Consider the following 21,733-nt stretch of genomic DNA (forward strand, 5'->3'; position numbering starts at 1 on the left):
TTTTGCTAAATATATTGAACAAGCCCTGGTGTATTTATATATCCAATTACTGTATATCTCAACTGACAATTTATATGGTAGAAAGAAACATATAGTTATATAGTTATATGTTTCTTAGGCTGACAATAATTCTGAAACTATCCCTATAACCCAAGACTTGCAATAGACCTGTGTAGGTCGTTCAAAATTTCTTCTAAAAGATTTCTATTTGAAATTTTGTAGGTTCGAATATAAATTTTAAATGTAGTTTGTTTGTAGTTCTTGGTTACATCTTAATGGAAGATGTTTATAAAACTTCTCTTAAGATGTTTATAAAACTTCTCTATATCTTACAGGTCACAGTGACTTTGTTTCCATAATATCAATTTACAGAAAGAAGTAAAATGGTACGTTATATTTGTTTCCATAATATCAATTTACGAAAAGAAATAATTTACAGAAAGAAGTAAAATGGTACGCTAGAGAATGAGAATGAGAAAGGGAAAACATCTCCAACAATACCTCAACCTCATTTTTCACAGCAAATAAATGAAGAATGTGTGCAATCCCTGCGCAAGAAGGTACAACGATTGCGTTTGGAAAATCAGCCAAAACTGGAAAGCATAATGAAAAAACCAGGAGTATGCATCCATATTTAAATGGAAGCAAGGGGAAGACATGTATAGTCATTCCAAACCGCAGCGTAATCATCGGCGGTGGTTAGTCAGCAAGAAAAAACCAGGCGTATGCAGCAATATTTAAATGGCAGCAAGGGGAAGATAGATGTAGTCGTTCGGCAGTGGGGAAGACAGGTATAGTCGTTCCAAACGGCAGCGTAATCACCAGAAATGGTTAGTCCTAATTCTTGCTAGAACTTCCACGCCCTGATGATCCAACGACACAAAACTTTCTAATCGTCTAACACAAAGATCGACAGTCCACTACAGTACACATTGACACGGGAGGGAGTTGGTCTCATAGGGAAACGCCGTAAGGCGTAAAAATATGCAAGATAAATGCGTGTTTTTAAGCATCATTTGTTTGGCCTAATTTTGATGCCCGGGACCTTGCAAAAAGTTGTTATCTTTGAAATTTTTTATTTCAAATTCTTTTGAAGGTCAGTCTTTTCAAGACATTTTCCGTCCGGCCTGCCATTCTATGCCAAGGAGGGCGGCAATATTTATAACGCAATCCCATTATGTTCTTGCAGTGTGACCCTTCAAATAACAAAGCTTGTGATAATGGCTGACATGGGGGCTTAACGACAAATTTATACAAGTACCTAATGGAACCTGGAGGTATAGAAGAAGTGAAGAATATGATAGACTCAGAGTTTTGGGATCTCTCCTAGAGTTTCCAGGATTTTTCCCTAAACTTTGTTCTGGTTTATTCTCTATTAGTTTTGTTTCCGAGTTATGGTTGTTAATCCCTTCGTTGTTGTATGGTTGTAGATTTCTCTTGTTTTACGGTGAAGTTTTGCTTCTGCTCTGTTTGAAGTTCTTTTTGGGTAAATTTTGGATCTCTGCTTTATTGAACTTTATGTTTTCTGAGACTTTGTTGGTTTCCTTGGTAGTAGTACTCTGTTTGAAGGTTTGTTTTGTACTTTAGCTGTCTGCGCCATTCTCAAACTTTGGATTTACTAAATCGTCACTGACTTTCTTGAAAATCTTGATAGTGTTAACTACTTTTTATACGGAAAGCACTTTCTCTTAGTTGGAACTCTATTGTTTATCATATTGATTTTAGTTGTGCTATGGATTGACAGAAACTATCAATTTTTTCTAAATACATTTGAGCATTAGTATCTCATGCAAAGTGTGAGATCTTCGGACACGAAAATTTTTAAGCTTGTTCAACGAAATCTTTATGCATTTTCTTTTATGCTTCACATTTTTGTCAGTGGTCAAGTTTCGAAGGAGTTTAAAAAGTTGCTGCTTGAGTTAATTTTTTTTTCTATTTTATGCATTACTGTAATACCTTAATGATGAAGGAATTTTCGATGAAGTTCACAGATGATAGATGTCTGGCTACCTAGCACTGGTTGTTACAGTCCGTTTATCTTAAATATGAATTTCAAAATAGCTGAATATTTACTTTAACAACATTTAATAATTAGTTTTATATGGTTGGAAGAATGTAACTAATGTAATATGTTCTAATGTAATATGTTTCAGAGTTCAAAGTGTATAAGCCAAAAATAATGGGCAAGGGCTTGAAACTTAAAAGGCCTGATATTCATCTATTCATGAAAGATGCATTTTTGCAACGAAAGAGTAGGAAAAATACATATGGACCAAGGTCAAATAAGTGGACAAGAAGCTACAAAGCACAATAACATCAGCTTTTTATTCTCTTTTTTTTACTTACTATTACCTGTTTTACAATAGCTTCTTAGTTAGCAAATGTGTTTCTTATTTATTAAGATATTGTTTTGTGATGTTGACACGGTTTTCTAACTCCTCCAAACACACCCCTCTTATTTCCATATCTAGAGTTCTATATTGTCTTCTGTGATGTGCAAAATAATTGTTTCATGGAATTTTATACTCTGATGAATTGTTGTCAGTTCCATCCACTACTTGATCATATCCATTTTGTCCAGATGCAATTTATGTATGATGAGTAGTGTTGCGAACATCTCGATAACATTTTGATTTTATCTCGAAACCATGATTTCTTGGTGATCCAGGTGGATGTTGGTGGCCACCCACCAACCCATTTGGACCCTCACAACTGTCTCTTTTAGTTTTTTCAGTTTCCTAAATTGTAGCACAGTTTACTATTTTTAGCAGTTTTTCGGGTCCTGAACTTCCGGAGCCGTTTTGAGGCCCTAAACGACGTTTTTTTGGGATTCTGGGGCAACATGGGTCCATGGATCGATGTTGCCTCCCAAAGTGGTAGTTCTCGGATAGATCTTTCTAACGAGCTATCGTACGCGTCAAACGGAGATCGTATGCCAAAGTTACGACCCCGGGAAATTGATGTACCAATTTACCCAAACGGGGCCCACAATTTGGCGTTTCATCTTCTAGGGCTAGGTTTCGGGATGTGAAGGGTTTTTCATTGTTTCTCAACAATAAATAGGCCCTTGAGCCTCATTGTAATACAGTTCGGAACAGTTCAGAGGCATGTAGCCACCACATCTCTTCTCAGAGATAAGCTACCATCGCCCTAGCTGGTTTCTTTCCATTTCTGTTTGTAAGCATATTTCAGTATTTTACAGTAATGAAATGAAGTATTATTTCCGCTGCATCTTTGTGTATATGGTTATCGCATCTCTGTATTTATGGTTATCTCTGTAATCTATTGCGTTCCTGTTTAAATCCGGATCAGTGGTATCAGAGCGGTCTGCTTTTTCTCTGTTTTTCTTTGCATGTCCCCAACGAGGTCGGGATATAAGGAGTTAGGGCTTGAACTGGTCGAACCTTTGCAAGACCAGCCTCGAAAATCCCGACGGCCTCCCATGGCGGATGAGAAGAAAGACGAGGGGGCAGGAGATCCTATCAAAATCTTGCTCGAAGAAGCGCTCGAGCGACAAAGGAACGCGATGATGGATAGCTTCGCGCAGATCCTTCAGCGGCTACCCAGAGGCGACGCATCGGCTTCCAACAGCGACTCTGGAAATTCCACACCGTTCAAGGTACAAGTTAATTTTGAAATCCCCATATTCGAGGGTCAAATAGACGCAGATGCCGTAGATAAATGGTTAAATCTGCTAGATGGGTATTTTTCTGTTCATGAATTTTCAAGTCGGGAAAAGATCGTTTTCGCTCTTCTCAAAGCAGCCCCCCACATCAAGGACTGGTGGGAAACCTACTGCGAGCAGAAGGATGAAAGTACAGGCTCACTATTTTCAGCCGCACCCACTTGGAATGACTTCCGGGATGCCATCAAGGAGCAGTACTACCCTGTCGGAAGCTATGAGGACAAATACATCAGATGGACCACACTGCGGCAGGGACGAGACCAAGATGTGCCGGAGTTCACAAACATTTTTCATACCCTTCGCACACAGTTGGGTATCAAAGATTCTGAGCTACATCTGGTACTCAAATACCGTGGCTGCCTACACAGATACATCCAGGAAGAGATGGGGTTCTTGAACATCTCCTCACTCGGCACAGCATATCGATACGCTGTCAAAATCGAGCAAAAGTTCAAACAGAAGAAGCGAGACTTTGGATCTACAAATCCGAAGCCCAAAGGACAAAGCCAAGGCGGGGTGACCCAAGACAACCTGCCGAAGCCGCAAGAAAAGAACAACACCATGAAGCCGAAGAAGGACACAGGAAAGTGGTGTGAGTTCCACAAGAGTCCCACTCATAACACAAGTGAGTGTCGGACCAAGCAGTCACTGGTGGCCGAGTTGAAGGCTTCCGAATCAGATGCATGTTCCGACCCTGAGCCAGAACTCGACAAGGGGAATGGCAAAGGGAAGCAGATCATTGATGCGGATCCCAGCGCAACTGTTGCCACCGCCAAGATCCAGAAAGATGAGCTCGAAAATCCAGAGGAAGGGGAGCGTCTTTTCCACTCACAGATGTGGGTGAAGGGTTCGCCGCTGCAATTCATTGTCGACAGTGGCAGCCAAAAGAACCTCATTTCAGCAGAGGTCGTGAAGCGGTTGGGCCTACCGACTATACCGCACCCGCAGCCGTATAGTATCGGGTGGCTTCACGAAGGACGAGATCTGAAAGTTCGCCAGCAGTGCCGCCTTCCCTACAGCATCAAACCCTTCACAGACGAGGTATTGTGTGATGTTACACCTCTGGATGTTTGCGATGTACTATTAGGCCAGCCATACTTGTGGAGGCGACATGCTGTGTATGAGTCAAGGCCTCGTGCTGTCATTATTTCTTTGAATAATTCATTATACAGGATACCAGAGGTAGCCCCACCTACTGCCACATCCTTGATCACTACCAAGAAAGGCAGCAAGCTCATATCACAGACCAGGAAATTCATCTGTCTGGTTCACTCCCAAAGTAAGGGGAATATCGTTGCTACATCCATGATCCCTGCAAAGGGTTCCTCCACGCAGCAGCAGCAGCAAAGGGATATGGTCATGGCAGAACACAGGAACAACTTCTCCTCACCCACAGGGGTACCACATAAGTTTCAGGGGGGCAACAAAGTCTAGTTGCATCTCCAAAGAGAACGCCTTACTAGAACCCATCAGAAACTCAAACAACTCCGATATGGTCCTTACACCAGTACCAAGGCTATGGGAAACAATGCTTTGAAGCACAGCATTCCTCCATTCCTTCACTTACACCGAGTGTTCAATGTGGACCATCGTCGACCATGCTTCCCACCATTTCTGGACACATCAGAGATTACAGAACAGCTCACCAGAGAACCAACTCAGCAGAAGTTTCCTCATCTCAGGGAGGAACTCAACGCAATGGGGACCATTGCTTCCTAAGGGGGGAGGAATGATCCAGGTGGATGTTGGTGGCCACCCACCAACCCATTTGGACCCTCACAACTGTCTCTTTCAGTCTTTTCAGTTTCCTAAATTGTAGCACAGTTTACTATTTTTAGCAGTTTTTCGGGTCCTGAACTTCCAGAGCCGTTTTGAGGCCCTAAACGACGTTTTTTTGGGATTCTGGGGCAACATGGGTCCATGGACCGATGTTGCCTCCCAAAGTGGTAGTTCTCGGATAGATCTTTCTAACGAGCTATCGTACGCGTCAAACGGAGATCGTATGCCAAAGTTACGACCCCGGGAAATTGATGTACCAATTTACCCAAACGGGGCCCACAATTTGGCGTTTCATCTTCGAGGGCTAGGTTTCGGGATGTGAAGGGTTTTCCATTGTTTCTCAACAATAAATAGGCCCTTGAGCCTCATTGTAATACAGTTCGGAACAGTTCAGAGGCATGTAGCCGCCACATCTCTTCTCAGAGATAAGCTACCATCGCCCTAGCTGGTTTCTTTCCATTTCTGTTTGTAAGCATATTTCAGTATTTTACAGTAATGAAATGAAGTATTATTTCCGCTGCATCTTTGTGTATATGGTTATCGCATCTCTGTATTTATGGTTATCTCTGTAATCTATTGCGTTCCTGTTTAAATCCGGATCACTTGGCCTAACAGATGTTTGCCGATTTTTAAAGATATTTTTATGGTATCTTAATTTTGCCAATGTTTATTGATTTTTTATCGATATTTTCCCGATTTTTATGATCTTTTGGTTTTCCAAACCCTTACTGATTTTATCCCAATGCTGATGTTTACAACATTGATGATGAAAGTCCTTATATTTTATCTTGGACTTTTGAACTTTGATAAAAGACAACTTATGTTACATGCTTAAATGTGTTGATGACTCTATGTTCAATGGTTTCACAGTAATGAGGTCAAACATATTTGTGAGATTAAACCTTAGGATGCCCGTTAATGGGTTTTGATGAAATGTGGAGACATTTTCAAATGAGAGGATAAGGTGAGTTGGAGATGGGAGAGTAGAAAAAGGGGAACCCTTTGATATGAACTATAATGAAGTATTTCAACAAACTGCTAGTTCAAAGGTCATCGTGTTCAAAGTGTATAAGATAATAATAATGGGCAGGCGCTTGAAACTGAAAAGGCCTGATATTCATCTATTGAGGAAAGATGCATTTTTGTAATGAAAGATGCATTTTTGCAATGAAAGAGTAGAAAAATACATAAAGACCAAGGTCAAACAGGTGCACCAAAAACTGCAAAGCACTACTGTGCTTTGCATCAGCTTTTTACTCTTTTTTTTACTTATTAATGAAACGCCAACTGTTAATCTTTCATAGAGAGGCAGACCTCGAAGTCAACCTACAACATCAAGGGTGAGTGATTTAAGCAAACTTTTCGTTCTAGAGAAGGAAATGAATTGTCGGAAGCTACGTTTTTATGCTTTTGTTTATTTAGCTTTGGTGTAGGCATGATTAGGGCATTTGGGCATCCAACATGTATGATGCCCTTTATACGGGTATTTTGGCTTCCAAGAGGATGTTGTACCCTTTATATGCCGATTTCATTGTATTATTATGATTCCTGTTGCATATAGGAGGATGTTTTCTGATTCTTACATACAACGTGATTTGTACTTTAGTGCTTATTGCATTTGTCATGATCACTATTTCAGACGGAGATTACTTCTAGGGCTTCTCGAAGCAGTGCTAGTCCACGTCGATCAAGTCCATCATCTTGTTCAAGCAGTGTAAACACCTTTGTCAGGACAAGGGCATCGTCAGGTCCAAGTGCTAGTGCGAGTCCGACTTTGCGATTTTTAACACCTTCAGTCAGGCCATCTACACCAACATCCAAGCCTTCCACACTGTCCATAAGGTTCCCAACTCCAACACTTAGAAGATCTAGCCCTGGATCTGGTGGTTCAGTGGCAAGGGGTGCATCTTCATCTGGAAAAACAAACCGTGCTACGCCCTCCTCCCCAAAGCTACAGTCTTGGCATTAAAACATTCCTGGGTTCACAGTAGAGCCCCCTCCAAAGCTTCTTACATCAATAAGTGATCGGCCCATATCTAGGACAATAGGTTCAGTTCCTGCATCAAGGCGTGGGTTGTCTCCTGCATCAAGGCCTGGAAGTGAGGCTGGAAATAGATCGAGGCGACAATCTGTTTCACCAACAGTTTCTAGAAGTGTGAGATCTTCGAACAACTGTGATCATGATCATTTCAGCTCCCAAAGTGAGGGATCTGCAGTTTCATCTTGTGAGGATGAGATGGATTCCACTCAGTCTGCATTTTCAAGCAAAGAAAAGAACAAGTATTGTAAGCATGGTAAATCGGCAACGAACAAGGAAACAGGATACATATCCAAATAGCAGAATTCAGTAATTCTCCAAAAAAACCCTCAAGATCAGTATCAACAATTAATATTTCACCCAGCTCTGTGCCAAAGAGATCTTTGACTGTTTTGCGCTAAATGGTATGCCTCCTATCTTGGAGTGATAGTCTTTTAAACTTGCAGTGATGTTGTTAGCTGTACTTGAATGGGTTTCCATATTCACTGTCTGACACAACAATATTTTGTGATCTTTTAACTTTGGTCCTTTCTTGTTTTTGTATTCTATTTGATTCCTGTAAAGTGAAAGCTTGAGTACGTTATTTACAACTGATAAGATTGGGATATCATTGCCTCATTTTGGGTTTGTTTCGATTTACTTTCAAACGTGTTGATCAAGATTTTGGGTGGCTTCGATTTGCTTTTCCACATGTGTTGAGGCTTCAAGTTCAAACATATGCACTAAAATGCAGTTGACATCAAATCTGTGAGCCTGGCTTAACCAGTTTCAATTAGTCAATAGCCATCCTCAGTGCCATTGGCGAGTCCTTTTATATATCCAGTGGAGTAGGATGTGTATCATAATAATGAAGAATATTTTCCTTTTCCTCCTCTATTTTATTTTTGCTCCAAGCAATGTGGTTTTCATTGCCAAGGCCGGCATATCCTTCTGCCTTTATTTCAAATGTTATTGTATATATATTCGAAGGGTCTCAATATCCCGAAACACTATTGACGCGTCCCTGCACCTTTTGATGCAAATGCTAGTAGTAGATTTTGCTGAGCAAGGAATTGATTGTGTTGAGTGAGATCCTTTTTTGGGTTCTCTGGTGATGCCATCAACTCAATTTGATACTCCGTGTGAGAAGATGAAAAGACTATAAAATTTTCAATAGGTTTACGCTTGATGCACTCTCTGTTTATGTTTATGATCATGAGTGTAGTTCAGCATTTCTTTTTGATGAGAGGTGATAGACTGAATTTCTAGAAGAATTTGATGTAAACAGAAATTAGCAGGACGAAAAGACCTTCAACATGAAGAAGAGTTGTGCAAAGATGACTGCAGTTTCACTTCTCAATATTCTCATCGAGTTTTTTGTTTTCTGTGAAGAATATGGCATGTTCTTTGTTCATTTTGCTATTGATGTTGTGGAACATTGTATAGAGGCTTACTACGAGGAGGTATGGGAAATCATAGAGCTTGTTGAAAATTCAGATTCGGAATTCACCCCGTGTGAACAAACAAGCAAACTAATTATTCCAGAGTCTGAAAAAATGACACAAATTGTTCGGCGCAATCTTCCCATTAACAAATTTGAAGTCAAAATTCTCCCAAATGCCAAAGAAGCTCTCAAGCGACCTAGTTATGGAGAAGCAAAAGGCAAAAGGCGAATGAATCAATAGTTCACGATATGACTCCACTAATTGAAAGGCAGTAATTGTAGGGAAAAACTTGTCCAATCTGTGTGAATGCATTAAAAATCATTGGGAAAACATAGGACACAGTTAGATGTAATAGAGTTTGTTTTCTCATGCATTCACCTTTTGTTTCTCCATACCTATGAATTACTATAGAGTTTCTTTAGCATTTTGGACAGTTCTGACTTCAAACTTGTTAATGGGAAGATGCACGTCTGGTACTTTTTTAGACTCTGGAATAATTAGTCTGTTTAATAATTGGAATAATTAGTATGTTTGTTTCTTCACCGGAGCATCTTCTAGATCTGAAGTTTCAACAAAGCTCCATGATTTCCTATGTCTCGCATAAAGCCGCTATACAGTATTGCATGATATCGGTAGCAGAACAGCCAGAGAACTCCCCATATTCTTGACAAAATGCAGAGAGTTCGGTGACAATAGTGAGAAGTGAAACTACAGTCATTTTTGCAAAGCTATTCACTATGCCGGCAACAATATTGCACGCACGAGGGAAAAAACAATGAGCACCGGTGCATCAGCCGCCTTTGAAGCCCCAGTTTTCAAGGAACTAGATAGTTGATTTCCAACAGCCATTGCAAAATATGCTCGTCGGGTAAGTGGGTATCAAAATCCCTTTTATAAGGAGGATTATTAGCTTATAATTATTAATTCCAGGAACTAGATAGTCGATTTCCAAGGGCCATTGCAAAATATGCTCGGCGTTAAGTGAGGTATCAAAATTCCTTAATCCTTCTTCTGAAAGAGACTTTCATAAGAACTTACGGACATGCAGATTTTGCAATGGTCTGTTGGCGATCGATGACCTATTTCATTCAAGAAAATGCCTTCCAAATCTTTAATTTCTTGGTCGAATATTGAAAATTCATGGTTCTTGGGGCAGGTTTGGGATGGAGGATTAATTTGTTTCTAGTGCAACAGCCCTTATCATCTTGTTCAACTTTCACCGATTGATTGGTTGGCTCCCCGGCCGATATGTGGCTAAGGATATGATGGACGTCGTGCTGCAGCAGGCTGACGACCCACAACAGAATGTGAATCGAATCAAAATTAAAGCATGCACTTGCAACTTTTCACAGGAGTGTAGTTTTGCAATTTTTTTTCATTTGATTCTAGACGAATTTTGATGTATTCAGAAAATACCGGCTTGCCGGTGGTATGTCTTCGAGCTCGAATATGCATTTCATTCTATGGGTGCATTCAGATTTTTCGTGTGGCTTACAACGTTGTGTTTTTGGTGATTTTGATGAGTGGTAGGTTTTTGGGGGAAATTGGACTTCTGCAATGTTTCACTTACGAAGATATCACTGTTTTTTGGGTATTTTTTTGTTTCTATTGTTGGTTGCATTTCGAGCCGTGTAATTATAAAGATATCTTTTAACCCCTGCGAACTTATGGCTGATGGTGGCAGTAATGCGTCATCCCGGAAGTGTTTGAAATGGATGTGAATTAGCCATGTCAACGACATTGAGAATTAACCATGAAACAGATGCTTGCTCATGGGTTCTATTAATCTATCAATATTTGACTGGTGGAGAATTTTCTAATCGGTGGATCATAAAAGTTTAGCTATTCGATTTTCTCCTTCTTGGATCTGTTCTAACATGAGCATCTTAATTTTTAATTTCCTAGAAACATTTGATTTCTGTACATATCCAGTTATAAGATTCTGTTTTATTTCTTCGTTTGTAACTTCTGAATTTTCTTGTAACTAATTGGCGGCTGTTTACATGGTTTCTTGTCTTTCAGGAATGTCTTCGTTGTACGTTCTTCAAGTTAGAGAGTGAAGAGTATGCAGTCCCTGCTGAATTGCCTAAAGTTGCTGACAGATTTTGGTCCAACAATAGTTTCAATCTATTTTACTCCACAAGATGGGCAAGTATTTTGGCCAGCATTCTTGAGAGGTTATGATAAGTGCTGCATGCAAACATCTGCATCTCAATCTGTTAAGCTGCTGTTTATGCTCTTTCATGAAGTAAGGAAAAGGGCTCAACTTCCTTCAAAGCTGAAAGTTACAGATCATGAAACTGACAAAATTGATGGGCACTTCAGTGAAAATGACATCTATGTATTTTTGTGGTTCTGTTGGCTTATGGAACATCATGCATGGTTTCCAGATCTACATTTAGGGAAAGAAGATGCAAGTAGTATACAGCTCCCAGAAATAAATCATCTTGTAAGATCAGCAATGGTGATTTGTTCTGAATCTGACAGAGAAGAATTACACTGAGAGAATTCAAGTAAAACATCATATGCAAATGTTGAAATAACAGCTGCAAGTTTTTATTCTTGGATTTTTGCAACAATTCCAGGCCTTTCTCATTGCTTTCCACAGCATGCTTAGGGTGTCATTCAAAGGGCCAGTATAAGTCTCGATGTAAATATATATAAAACCTTACTTGTTAATCATTATTGTTACTCTGTCCGACTTTAGGCATAAGAAGTCCACAGGCTCTATACTAAACAACTATTTTGTTATTGCTCTATGAATGTCTGTTACCCATTTATCTCATGAATTTCTATTGTATTTCATCAATACTGGTTATTCTATCTACGTATTATTTGCCAAAGTTTCTACTTTCAAGTTTCATAGATTGTGAAAGACATCAACTTTGAGCCTCTATATAATTTCCCATTGGTTAGTAACAGGCATTATCATTCCAGTGTGCTTTCTAATCTGAGTTTTATCCTCGCTTGACGAACAGGTTGCAGTCCAAACTCCACCACAAAAAGAAGTGCATTCTTCAGATGCAGCAGGGTTATTGAATTCTGGAACAGCATGGGCTATTGCTCTCTCTGTTAGAGCTCCATTAGGAGGAGAATGCCTAATGGAATCCTTTATGTCTGTGAGCCATTGTAGCATCCTTCCAGATCTCATATACTGGTTTGTATTATTCTTGTATCATTTTGGCTTATTGAACTTCTGTTTATGTCTAATTGTAGGCATCTTTATTCTACAAGTCTAGTTTGGGATTTGTCACAGAAGGGATTGCTTGTATTTATTATGCTAATTTGTTTCATGCCCTGTGGATTTGCTATAAAATATTACTTTACTTAAAACTGTTTTATTGTGACTGATTTACCCTCTTTGAGGATGCGAATTAAAAAAATAAATAAACCCTCAAACCAGGAAATTGTTGTTTTTCTCATGTTTATGTAGATCACTTCAAAGTAGCAAAGATATGTGCTACTGGGATCCATTATCATGTACAATTTGGCGATTTGTTTAAAAAGACACAAAAATGATTTTATATGGTAGCAACTCTGATATTAAAGGTGGACTTGAACAACTTAAGCACAGTGCTGAAATATTGTTCTTGACAGCGTATTTTTGTCAGAGACCGGGAAAGATTGGTCGATTGAAGAGTAAATAAAATGACCATAGAGTGACAATTAGTTACTATGTAACCAGTAACCACCATGTTAGGAAATCCATCGAAGGACCTTCTAAAAGGGGATTTAAGTTACATTTGTCATGTCAGGTTATGATGGTAGACAAGCAAAGTTATTTTGGTAACTTGAAGCTAAAAGCTAGCAGTGTTGGCTTCCAGCTGGGGAAGATCACCTCACCTGAATATAGGCATTCGAGCTTTTCAAGGAAAACTTGCTTTATTTGAACACATCAGTCTCTTGAATTATTTTCCAATCGGCTAAAGGGTAGAAATTAAGATTTTGAAACAGAAGCTGTTAAAAGGGTAGAATTTTGAAGCTTGGACTCATTAACAAGTTGTACAAACCTGTTTTTTCTTTGATGTCTTATATTTTTTATTGCCATTGGTTGACGATGTTTTGTCCTTATTAGCAGTTAATCCTTGATTTTCTGAATGTGGATTAGATATACAATCTGCTACAAATTAGCTGTGTTGGCTTGCAGCTGGGGGAGATCACCTCACCTGAATATAGGCATTCGAGCTTTTCAAGGAAAATAGAATTATTTTCCAATCGGCTAAAGGGTAGAAATTAAGATTTTGCAACAAAGTTGTTAAAGGGTAGAATTTGGAAGCTTGAACTTATTAATAAGTTGTACAGACCTTTTTTTGCTTTGATGTTTTATATTTTTTTACTGGTATTGGTAAATGATGTTTGGTCCCTATTAGCAGTTAATCATTAATTTCTGAATGTGCATTAGATATACAATCTGCTACAAATTATATGAGCATGATATGAAGGGTTGTGAAAGCTTTAAGTCTGAAGCAAATATAGGTTGTAGCATATGAATGTTTGCCAAGTCTGAAGCAAATCTAGGTTGTTTCATGTGAATGTTTGCTGATGTTAGATGCCTACATATATATTGGACCATAGCTATTACACAAATTGAATGGAATAAGAGAGAAACCTGCATGAAGGTTGTTTGAAAGGGAACGATTCCTTTTCTTTATTGAATGAAACATGTGTACGTGTAGTTTTTAAAGTTGAAAACATGAAGCTTTCACTCCAAACATGGTCTGACTTCTTTTTAATGCATCTCCTTTTTGGTGATGATAACAGTTAGAATTCGTTTCAATTGCAACAGCGTAGCAGAGCTCAGGGTGCGTATCCACAACTCTTAAAGTTTGTACTCGGAAGTAGCCATTCATTCATGGGAATGGAAATGCATTCACTTACCGGATTTCCTTAGGGCACCCTCATTCATGGAAATGGAAATATATTCACTTACCTGATTTGACTTAGGGCACCCCAAACCTGCATCTGATTCTGCTCAGAATCTCAGATCTCCATCGGATTCTTGTTTTTTTTTGTTATTTGGATCGGATCTCTTTCCTAAAATAGGATTCCCTTCTGGTATAAGTGGATCCATCCCGGGCACATTTACAACTGTTGACTTTTGTAGCTTGGGAGGTACTCCAAGCCCTAGCGTTTGGGGATTGGAGGGCAAAGCACCACAAGAGTCGCTTGTGGGCTTGGAACCCAAGTTTGGGGTTTTGCACCCATCGTGATTTGGGCCATGAGCACATTTCGACATGTGATGGATGAGGATGATAGCTCTCATCGAGATGAAGCTGACGCAACAAGAATCATCCGATTTTGAGTTGTAGAAATGGAGATATGAATTTTTGAGTTATTTAATGGGTTTGCACATGAAGTGTCAGGGTCTGCTTGGTGTAAAAATTACTTGTGACAACTGTTCAAGCCCTTGTGTTGATTTCAGGTGGAAGATAGGGCTGTTTGGGGTAGCTGAGAAGTCTAAAAGGTAGCCTAGAGGAGGCCGCATATTTTTGTGTGAAAGACGCAAGCATATAGGGTCTATGGAGGTGCTTTGATGCAGAAATAGAAAGTCCTAGACAGGGTTGCATATCTCACTGATTGCAGGTCCAAAACAGTGGTGTTTTGGAGAGCTGGACAGCGTGGAGGAGGAGGCAAACTAAAGGACTGTTCTGGGCAAGATAACGCAGCAAATCCTTCTGAAACAAGCCGAGAAAGGGACCTTGCTGTGATGACTAGGGTGCTCCTGTGATGACTAGGGTGCAGGCCTGTAGGTGAGGTTTTGAGGGTCAAAACAGCCCTAACGTGGAGCTGTAGGTGCCTCCTCACAGAACAAGGTCACCTTGCTTGTAAAGGAGTGGAGGCCGCATCATTTGAGGTGTGTTTTGGCAAGGAGGTTGGGCTGCTGTGGGTTATAGTGGGAACCCTAACTAGTGACCAAAACTCTGCCCACGAACAACAATGCAGAAGTTTGTATCTCCTCCATTGGTGACTTGTGTTGGGTCAAGTATTGACCAGTTTGGATGATGAATGTTGGAGGATTGTAGCAGCCAAGTGATTGGGGTGACATGGATTGTCAGATGTCCTAATCAGTGGGCAGATGTTGAAGCAGTACATTGGAGCCTAGATTTGTGCAATAGCTCCTCTATTGTAGAGCAAAGGGCAGATGTGGAGAAGTCTGTTGGCAACCAATAGAAGGGTCTCCTAGGTGTGAGGATGCCCTAACTAGGAGTAGATGCTACAACAACATTGGTCACTCGTGGTTTGTTGGAGGGCAGCGTGAGAGTGGACCAAGTGTGAACGTGATTGGGCACTTATGGTCTGCTGGAGGATACCGTGATAGTGTCCAAGTTGGAGCTTGGTGAGCAACACCTTGATGGACCAAGGTAGTTGCGAGAGAAGCAGTTGTTGAGCTCAAGGGTTTGATCAACTAGGAGCAGTTTGTGGAGCCTGAGACTTGTGTGTGGAGAAGGACTTCTACAACAGATGATGGGTAGTCCTAGCTTGTGTTCATTGTGGGAGATGGACATCTTGCAGTGATAGGTGGCAGTGCTCCGTACCATATGTTGGTCTTCATCGGTGTAGCACAGGAAGACCATAGTGGGTTGAAGTCCCTAAGTAGCTGAGGAGCAGCAATGGACAGTTGAGAGTTGTTCGAAAGTGGAGCTATGAACAACTCAATATGAGTCTCAAAGTTTTGTGCCCTTAATGGACTAAGGCACAACTAGTGAGCAGATTGGATAGCCGAGGTTCAGTGGTCAGATGGACTTGGATCGTTGATAGAGGCAGGAGCTGCAGATCGGGAGCCAAAAGACCGGGCAGGTACAAGGTATGACCAAGGCACTGTGAGGAGCTTTACATTAGCGAGACAGTCAGAGTATCTTGTTGAAGGTAGATTGGTTGTCGATGTACTGACACCAAGCCCCAGTTTGCATTCTTGTACTAGTGGATGTATGAGGGCCATTGTGCCTGGTACAGGAGCCCGAGACTATTGTATTATATGTTGATTAATATAATGAAGTTGGGTTGAAAAATGTAAAAAGCTGTCTATATTTTGTGCATGTGTGATTTACTGTTTGTTTATATCTGCTGTGCAAAGTAGTATCATCGAAATTCTTGGTTTGGTAGTGTCAAAGATTTTAAAATTCTAACCTAGACCCAAGATCATAAAAAATCAACAATAATCAGCTGCGTATTTTACCATGCTCATCCCTCATAGTGAGCACACAATTTACATAATAATTATTTGTTAACTTGGTCAAAATTTGAATGATTTGCTTTTGTTAACCCCCAGTATCACTTCTTGCTATTGAAGGGTTCAGATCCAACGAGACTCCATCTCACTGGTTTCATTTCAGATACATCCAGGGATCACCTCGATGAGAGTTCTTCTTAGATTCTGTTTGATTATAATCCAGGGAACTGCTATTTTTGGCAACCGTGTTTCAAGTTTTAACTCTTTTCTGATTTTCAGAGATCGCAGGCTTGCATGATAGAGATGGCCACATTTTCTTGATCCTAGTGAACAAGCAAGTCCAACAGGAGTGTTTCCACTTATGTGATTACATTTTAAGTCCTTTTTTTGGTTCTAGTGTTTTGTAATAGGTTAATGCTGCACTTAGCCAAAATTTGTTCTTTTCCTTTTTTCTTTTGGGAAACATTGTTTTTTAAACGTGCCTATAAGTAGTATTTTCTGTGTATTTTGCAAGTATAAGTGGTGGTCATAGCTCCAAATGTACAATGGTGTGTTCTGAAGTTCCTCTGTCTGGAAGAATAAGAGTTTAAAGAATATTCTTGTATGGTTAAATTGTTCCTGGATATAACACTTGGTGGCCTTGTCCGTCATGTGAATTGTAACATAGGCAAACCCAAAATTTGATTTCTTGGACAAATAAGGGAAATTTGAAGTTTTGAAACCAAGTATGAACGGGTTGAACTGTCGTTAAGGAAGTTGGCTGCCTTGCTAAAAGAGTTTCCAGAAAAGCAAGGTAATGCATTTCTCAAAAGCCAACCTTTTCCAATAAAGCTTGTAAAGCAAGGAAAAACTCGAAACTCTACTGTTACCAAAATGAGGAAGCTAGAATAGCGTATACGACCTCATTCCCCTAAAGACATTATCATTATTTTTTGGTAAAAGAGTTTCTTAGTAGTAAGGAGAAACTGTTAATTTTCGATTTTTAATTTTCCTAAAGATGAAAGTAGATGGGAAAAGAGGACAGTAGTCATAAATGAATAGCGATAAAAAGGGTGTATGGATTAGAATAAGTGGTACGAAGTTGTGGGCCAATTTTCTCGTGGATCAGGCAGCAACAGAGCTATTATTCTTTTATCTATCGGCAACAATCTTACATCATCAAAGCCTGTGATTTGACCTCATATTCAGGGCTGCATTATGCACACAATGATGATTGAAATATATTGGCATTAATAAAATTGTATTTCTAACTTTAAGCCCATTACCTTATTTTATCTCAAGTCCTATCAACTTTGGGATGTGTATCATGTGTTGCAAGGGATATACATGACCTTTGTATGAAGACATGTGGTTAGTTGTGGGGATGCAAATGTAACCCATTATTTTTGGTTATTGCGTGGTCTTTTTGCTAATCATGCTAATAGGAAATCTGGTATGAATGCTAAGCTATGGTATATCGATAATGAAATTATGGAAAAGGACACCCTGTGAGGAATCATGGGTGTGCATGGAAATTATGGCCAATGAAGGAAATTAACCACAATTAAGATTCCTTTGAGTCCCTAGCAGTGAGATTTCCTAACTAGTTTGTGCTGTCAATGCCTTGGTCAAGATAGCTATTTTTTGCTCTTTTGTAGGTACATATTGCATTCTGACTTTACCCCTCTAAACACAATCACTGATATGGTGGTACCTGATCTTGATGTGCTTGGAGTGGTCATGAAATGTTGGATTTTTAAGGAGCTTGATGCAACTTTTATTATCACATTTTATGACCATGGGCTCCAACCTCTTACTGAGCAACCCAACAAGTAGCTTCTTCAATCAAATATCCTCCCAAATTGCCAAGCTAGTAGCCATATACTTGGCCTTCTCTAAGCTCAGTGCCACTGATCTCTGCTTCCTACTGAACTCGGAAACAATTGTTGACCCAACACAAAAAGCACAACTTGAAGTGATCTTCTTTCCTGTTGAGCCCCTTGCCCAATATGCATCCGTGAATTCCTGAAGACTCACTCCATAAACATGTAATCTATTGTTCCCTTGAGATACCTAAACACATGCTTAGCAACAACCTAATTCACTTTGGTTGGCTCAACCATGAATTGGTTCAACTGGTTAATTGTAAAGAAAATGTCTGGTTGTGTGTTCATAAGATAGATCAATGAGGTGCCTATATAGAGTGGGATCCACTCGCTCACATTTAATAGTGTCTACCTTCCTCCAGTTTGTGACTAGAGGTGTGGTCATGGGCCTGTAATCTTGCATGTGGAATGCCTTGAGAATCTCTTGTGCATATTGTCCCTGTCCTAAAAAAAACTCCCCATCACCCTGCCAAACCTCCAATCCAAGGAAATATTGCATAAGCCTTATATCCTTCATCTCAAACTCCTTTTGAAAATCTCTCTTGCAGTCGCATATGAGTTCCTCATCCCTTGTCTCTATCAAATCATCAACATATAACACATGAATGAGAGTTTGGTCCTCAATCATAATATAATACAAGTTCAGATTAACTTCACTCTTGGTGAAGCGCAATCTGAGAAGGTAGTTGTCTATCCGGGCCTACCATGCCCTCGGTGCTTGCTTGAGCCCCAAAAAATCTCTTTTCAGCCTATACACATGTGTGTCTCTGTTGAAAGTCTCAAATCCCTCAAGTTACTCGATATGTATCTCTTCCTTAACAACTCCATTAAGGAAGGTGACCTTCACGTTCATTTGGTGGATCTTCCACCCCACCTAAGCTACAATCGCCATAATAGTCTTAAGGGATGATTATTGGGCCACTGGCACGAACGTCTCATCACAGTTTATCCCTTCAATTTGAGAGAACCCTTTGGCCACGAATTCAACCTTACACTTTTCCACACTCCCATTAACTACATGCTTAATCTTATACACCCAATTTGAACCAACCACTGACTTTCCAATTGGTCTTGGTACAATCTCCTAGACATCATTCTGCATGATAGAGGAATATTCCTCCACCATGGCATCTCACCATACTTGTGGGGAAGCTACCTCATAGCAAGAAGGTTTTGAGTCTATCACCTGGGTAATAAGTGCCTTGTACCAGGTATATCTCTGTAGCTATATGTATGAATGTGGAAGTAGGAGCTCTAACTCTCTCCTTAGCCTCCCTAATCAACTTGTATGCCCACTTGGTTCATCCTCTCCCAACACTGGGAGTCATTGGTTGAGTGGGCCCCTATAGCTCTACTCTCTCCTCATGTTCCTATGCTCTCCTCAACTACATGTTGGTCAACCTTCCTAACAACTAGTTGTTATGAAGCCTAAGAAATTGGTTGGGCCTCCTACTTGGGAGTCTACTGCTCACACTCTAAGGACTTCTTAAGAGCCCTTTCTTCCTTGAACTTCACAGCATGTCTGATCATTGTCTTCTTGAGCCCTTACTAAGTGCTGGAATATATACCCTGTATGCCTCATATGCTTATGAAAAATCCATTCTCTACTGTGGGTTCCAGCTTCCTCCGATTATCAGAAGAAACATGGTAGTAAACAAGGTTGCCAAATATTTAGAAGTGAGACACGTTAGGCTTCTTGCCTGTGAAATTCTCCTCTGGTGTGACTTTGTCGAGCACCCTATGTGGACTCTTGTTCTACAAAAATACTGCAGTGTTGCATGCCTCTACCCAAATAAACATAGGTATCCCATAATCATGCAACATAGCCTTGGCTGCTCCAATAATGTTGTGGTTCTTGTGCTTAGCCACCCCATTCTTCTGAGGGTTATGAGGTGTAATGAGCACTCTTTTGATGCCCTTCTTGGCACACAAATCTCTGAAGGCATTGGAGATGTTCTCCCCACCATTGTTTGGCCTCAGTGCCTTGATCCTCCTACCAATATTGTTCTCCACCAAGGCTTTAAACTCCACTAAATTTGAGAAGAATCAATCTTTCTTCTTCATGAAGAAGATACATGTTCTTCTTGAGTGGCCATCAATAGAGGTGACACAACATTTGTATCCCATCAGGGATAAAGAGGAGCATGGTCTGCATACATCTGAATGTAGCAGCTCCAAGATGCTCTTAGCTTTGCTGTCTCTGCTGGAAAAGGATGTCTGGGCTTACTTTCCAAGTGTGCAATCCTTGCACACATCATGCTAATCTACATTATACTGTGGTAACCTTGTGACAATCTCCCTCAAAATCTTTAGTGCTCCATGGAGTAAGTGACCCATACACCTATGCTAAAGTTCTCCAATCTCACATCTGTGTGCATTGATCTCTTTGTTGCTCAAATGCTTAATCTGTCTCAAACTCTAACCTATAGAGGTTCTTAAACCTAACTCCAATCTGATTCGTTGCTCCAGAATTTAAGGGCTTGAGAAAGCCTTTCCTCTATTGAATATAATCTCATAACCTTTGCTTTCTAAGGTTGACACTAAAACAAGTTTTGCTCAATTGTGGGGCATAAATGACATCTCTGAGGTAGAAAGGATTCCCAAATTTCATCTCAAACTTGATATTACCCAAGCCTGTGCTAGGTACCTACCATCATCTCCCATCTTGATATGAAATTGCATATCCTTCTCAGTGAACTAGCTAAAATATCCCTTGTTCTCGATTATATGACATGACACTCCATTATCAATAAACCACACATTGTTGGCCACTGATCTTGTCGTGCAAGCTATGCCAGAATACTCCTCAAATTGAGAAGTGAACTCCTCCATCTTTGTTGATGTTTCCACATGATCCTTCTTAGATCCCTTCTTCCTATTTGGGTGCTTGGTGGAATAGTGCCCAAATTGATTACACGAGAAACACTTCACTTCGCTGAGATCTTTCTTCTTCTTGCCTCCTGAACTAGACTTGCCCCTCCTGGATTTTTCTTACCCTTGGCCTTGCCCCTTTTGTCAGCTATGGAAAAGTTTTCCTCTTCCTCAGTCTTCGCATGAGACCCAAATTTAGCTTGCTTATGAATCTCCTTTCTCACCCAATTACTCCATAGTCACTCTCAATTTGGAAGCTTTTCTCTGCCACTCATTACATTAGTGAAATTTTTCTATGATTTGGGAAAACCCAATAGTACAAAGCTGACAAGGTTTATATTCAAGACTGTCTCCCCAATGCCAACTAATTCTTCCTTAACTAGCTTCTTGGGCTCATTCAAACCTTGGTACAACCAGAAGATAGTTGACCACATGGCTTGGGTTGTCTTCTTTTCAGAAAGGTGAGGTATGATGTGATCCTTGACTCCTTCAAGAATTATCCTTTTGGCCTTTTCATCCTTCTTATTATGTTGGACTAGCTGTTGAGGGTCTCGTGGTTGGGATGGTGGACTTTCCACAAATTCCCACTCTTGGCTTCTCTAACACTACACCAATCCTCTCACTAGTACTCAGAATCCCTTGCACAAGTTGAATCGACCTTGGTAAGTAAGCACATTGTTGAAGAAAATAATGGGGCTATTCAGTCTCTGCCTCTTTGCCCTAGCATGCTAAACTAGAATCTCATATTGTTGAGCTAAAACACACAAATCTCTAGTGCATAATGATTGATAGCCAACTCTGTGCCCTTCCCTTTTTATAAACTTGAACTAGCCCATCAACTAAAGTTGAACTAGCCTATTAACTCAAGTTGAACTAGCCCATTAACTTGAGTCGAATTGT

At 40.1% G+C, this 21,733-nt stretch overlaps 1 protein-coding gene and 2 long non-coding RNA genes across 3 annotated transcripts in view; all 3 read left to right on the top strand.

Moving 5' to 3' along the window:
- LOC149213453 (uncharacterized) overlaps positions 1-11,121 on the top strand; it is a 188,967-nt gene extending 177,846 nt beyond the window's left edge. The window contains exon 5 of the mRNA XM_089392019.1: positions 10,949-11,121. Coding sequence (XP_089248145.1) covers positions 10,949-10,979 — 31 coding nt within the window. The 3' untranslated portion in view covers positions 10,980-11,121. The remainder of the gene's footprint in view (positions 1-10,948) is intronic.
- LOC149213456 (uncharacterized) lies at positions 6,737-7,665 on the top strand. Its single transcript, XR_016250812.1, has 2 exons — positions 6,737-6,804; positions 7,104-7,665. It is a non-coding gene; the product is annotated as an uncharacterized LOC149213456 (long non-coding RNA).
- Positions 7,762-10,126, top strand: LOC149213457 (uncharacterized). The gene is made up of 3 exons (XR_016250811.1): positions 7,762-7,906; positions 8,770-9,794; positions 10,083-10,126. It is a non-coding gene; the product is annotated as an uncharacterized LOC149213457 (long non-coding RNA).
- Positions 11,122-21,733: the final 10,612 nt, after the last annotated feature.

Source organism: Pinus tabuliformis, chromosome 1_1 (genome assembly GCF_031772625.1).
Source record: "Pinus tabuliformis cultivar Carrire ecotype Pingquan chromosome 1_1, CPIR1, whole genome shotgun sequence".
Lineage (NCBI taxonomy): Eukaryota > Viridiplantae > Streptophyta > Pinopsida > Pinales > Pinaceae > Pinus > Pinus tabuliformis.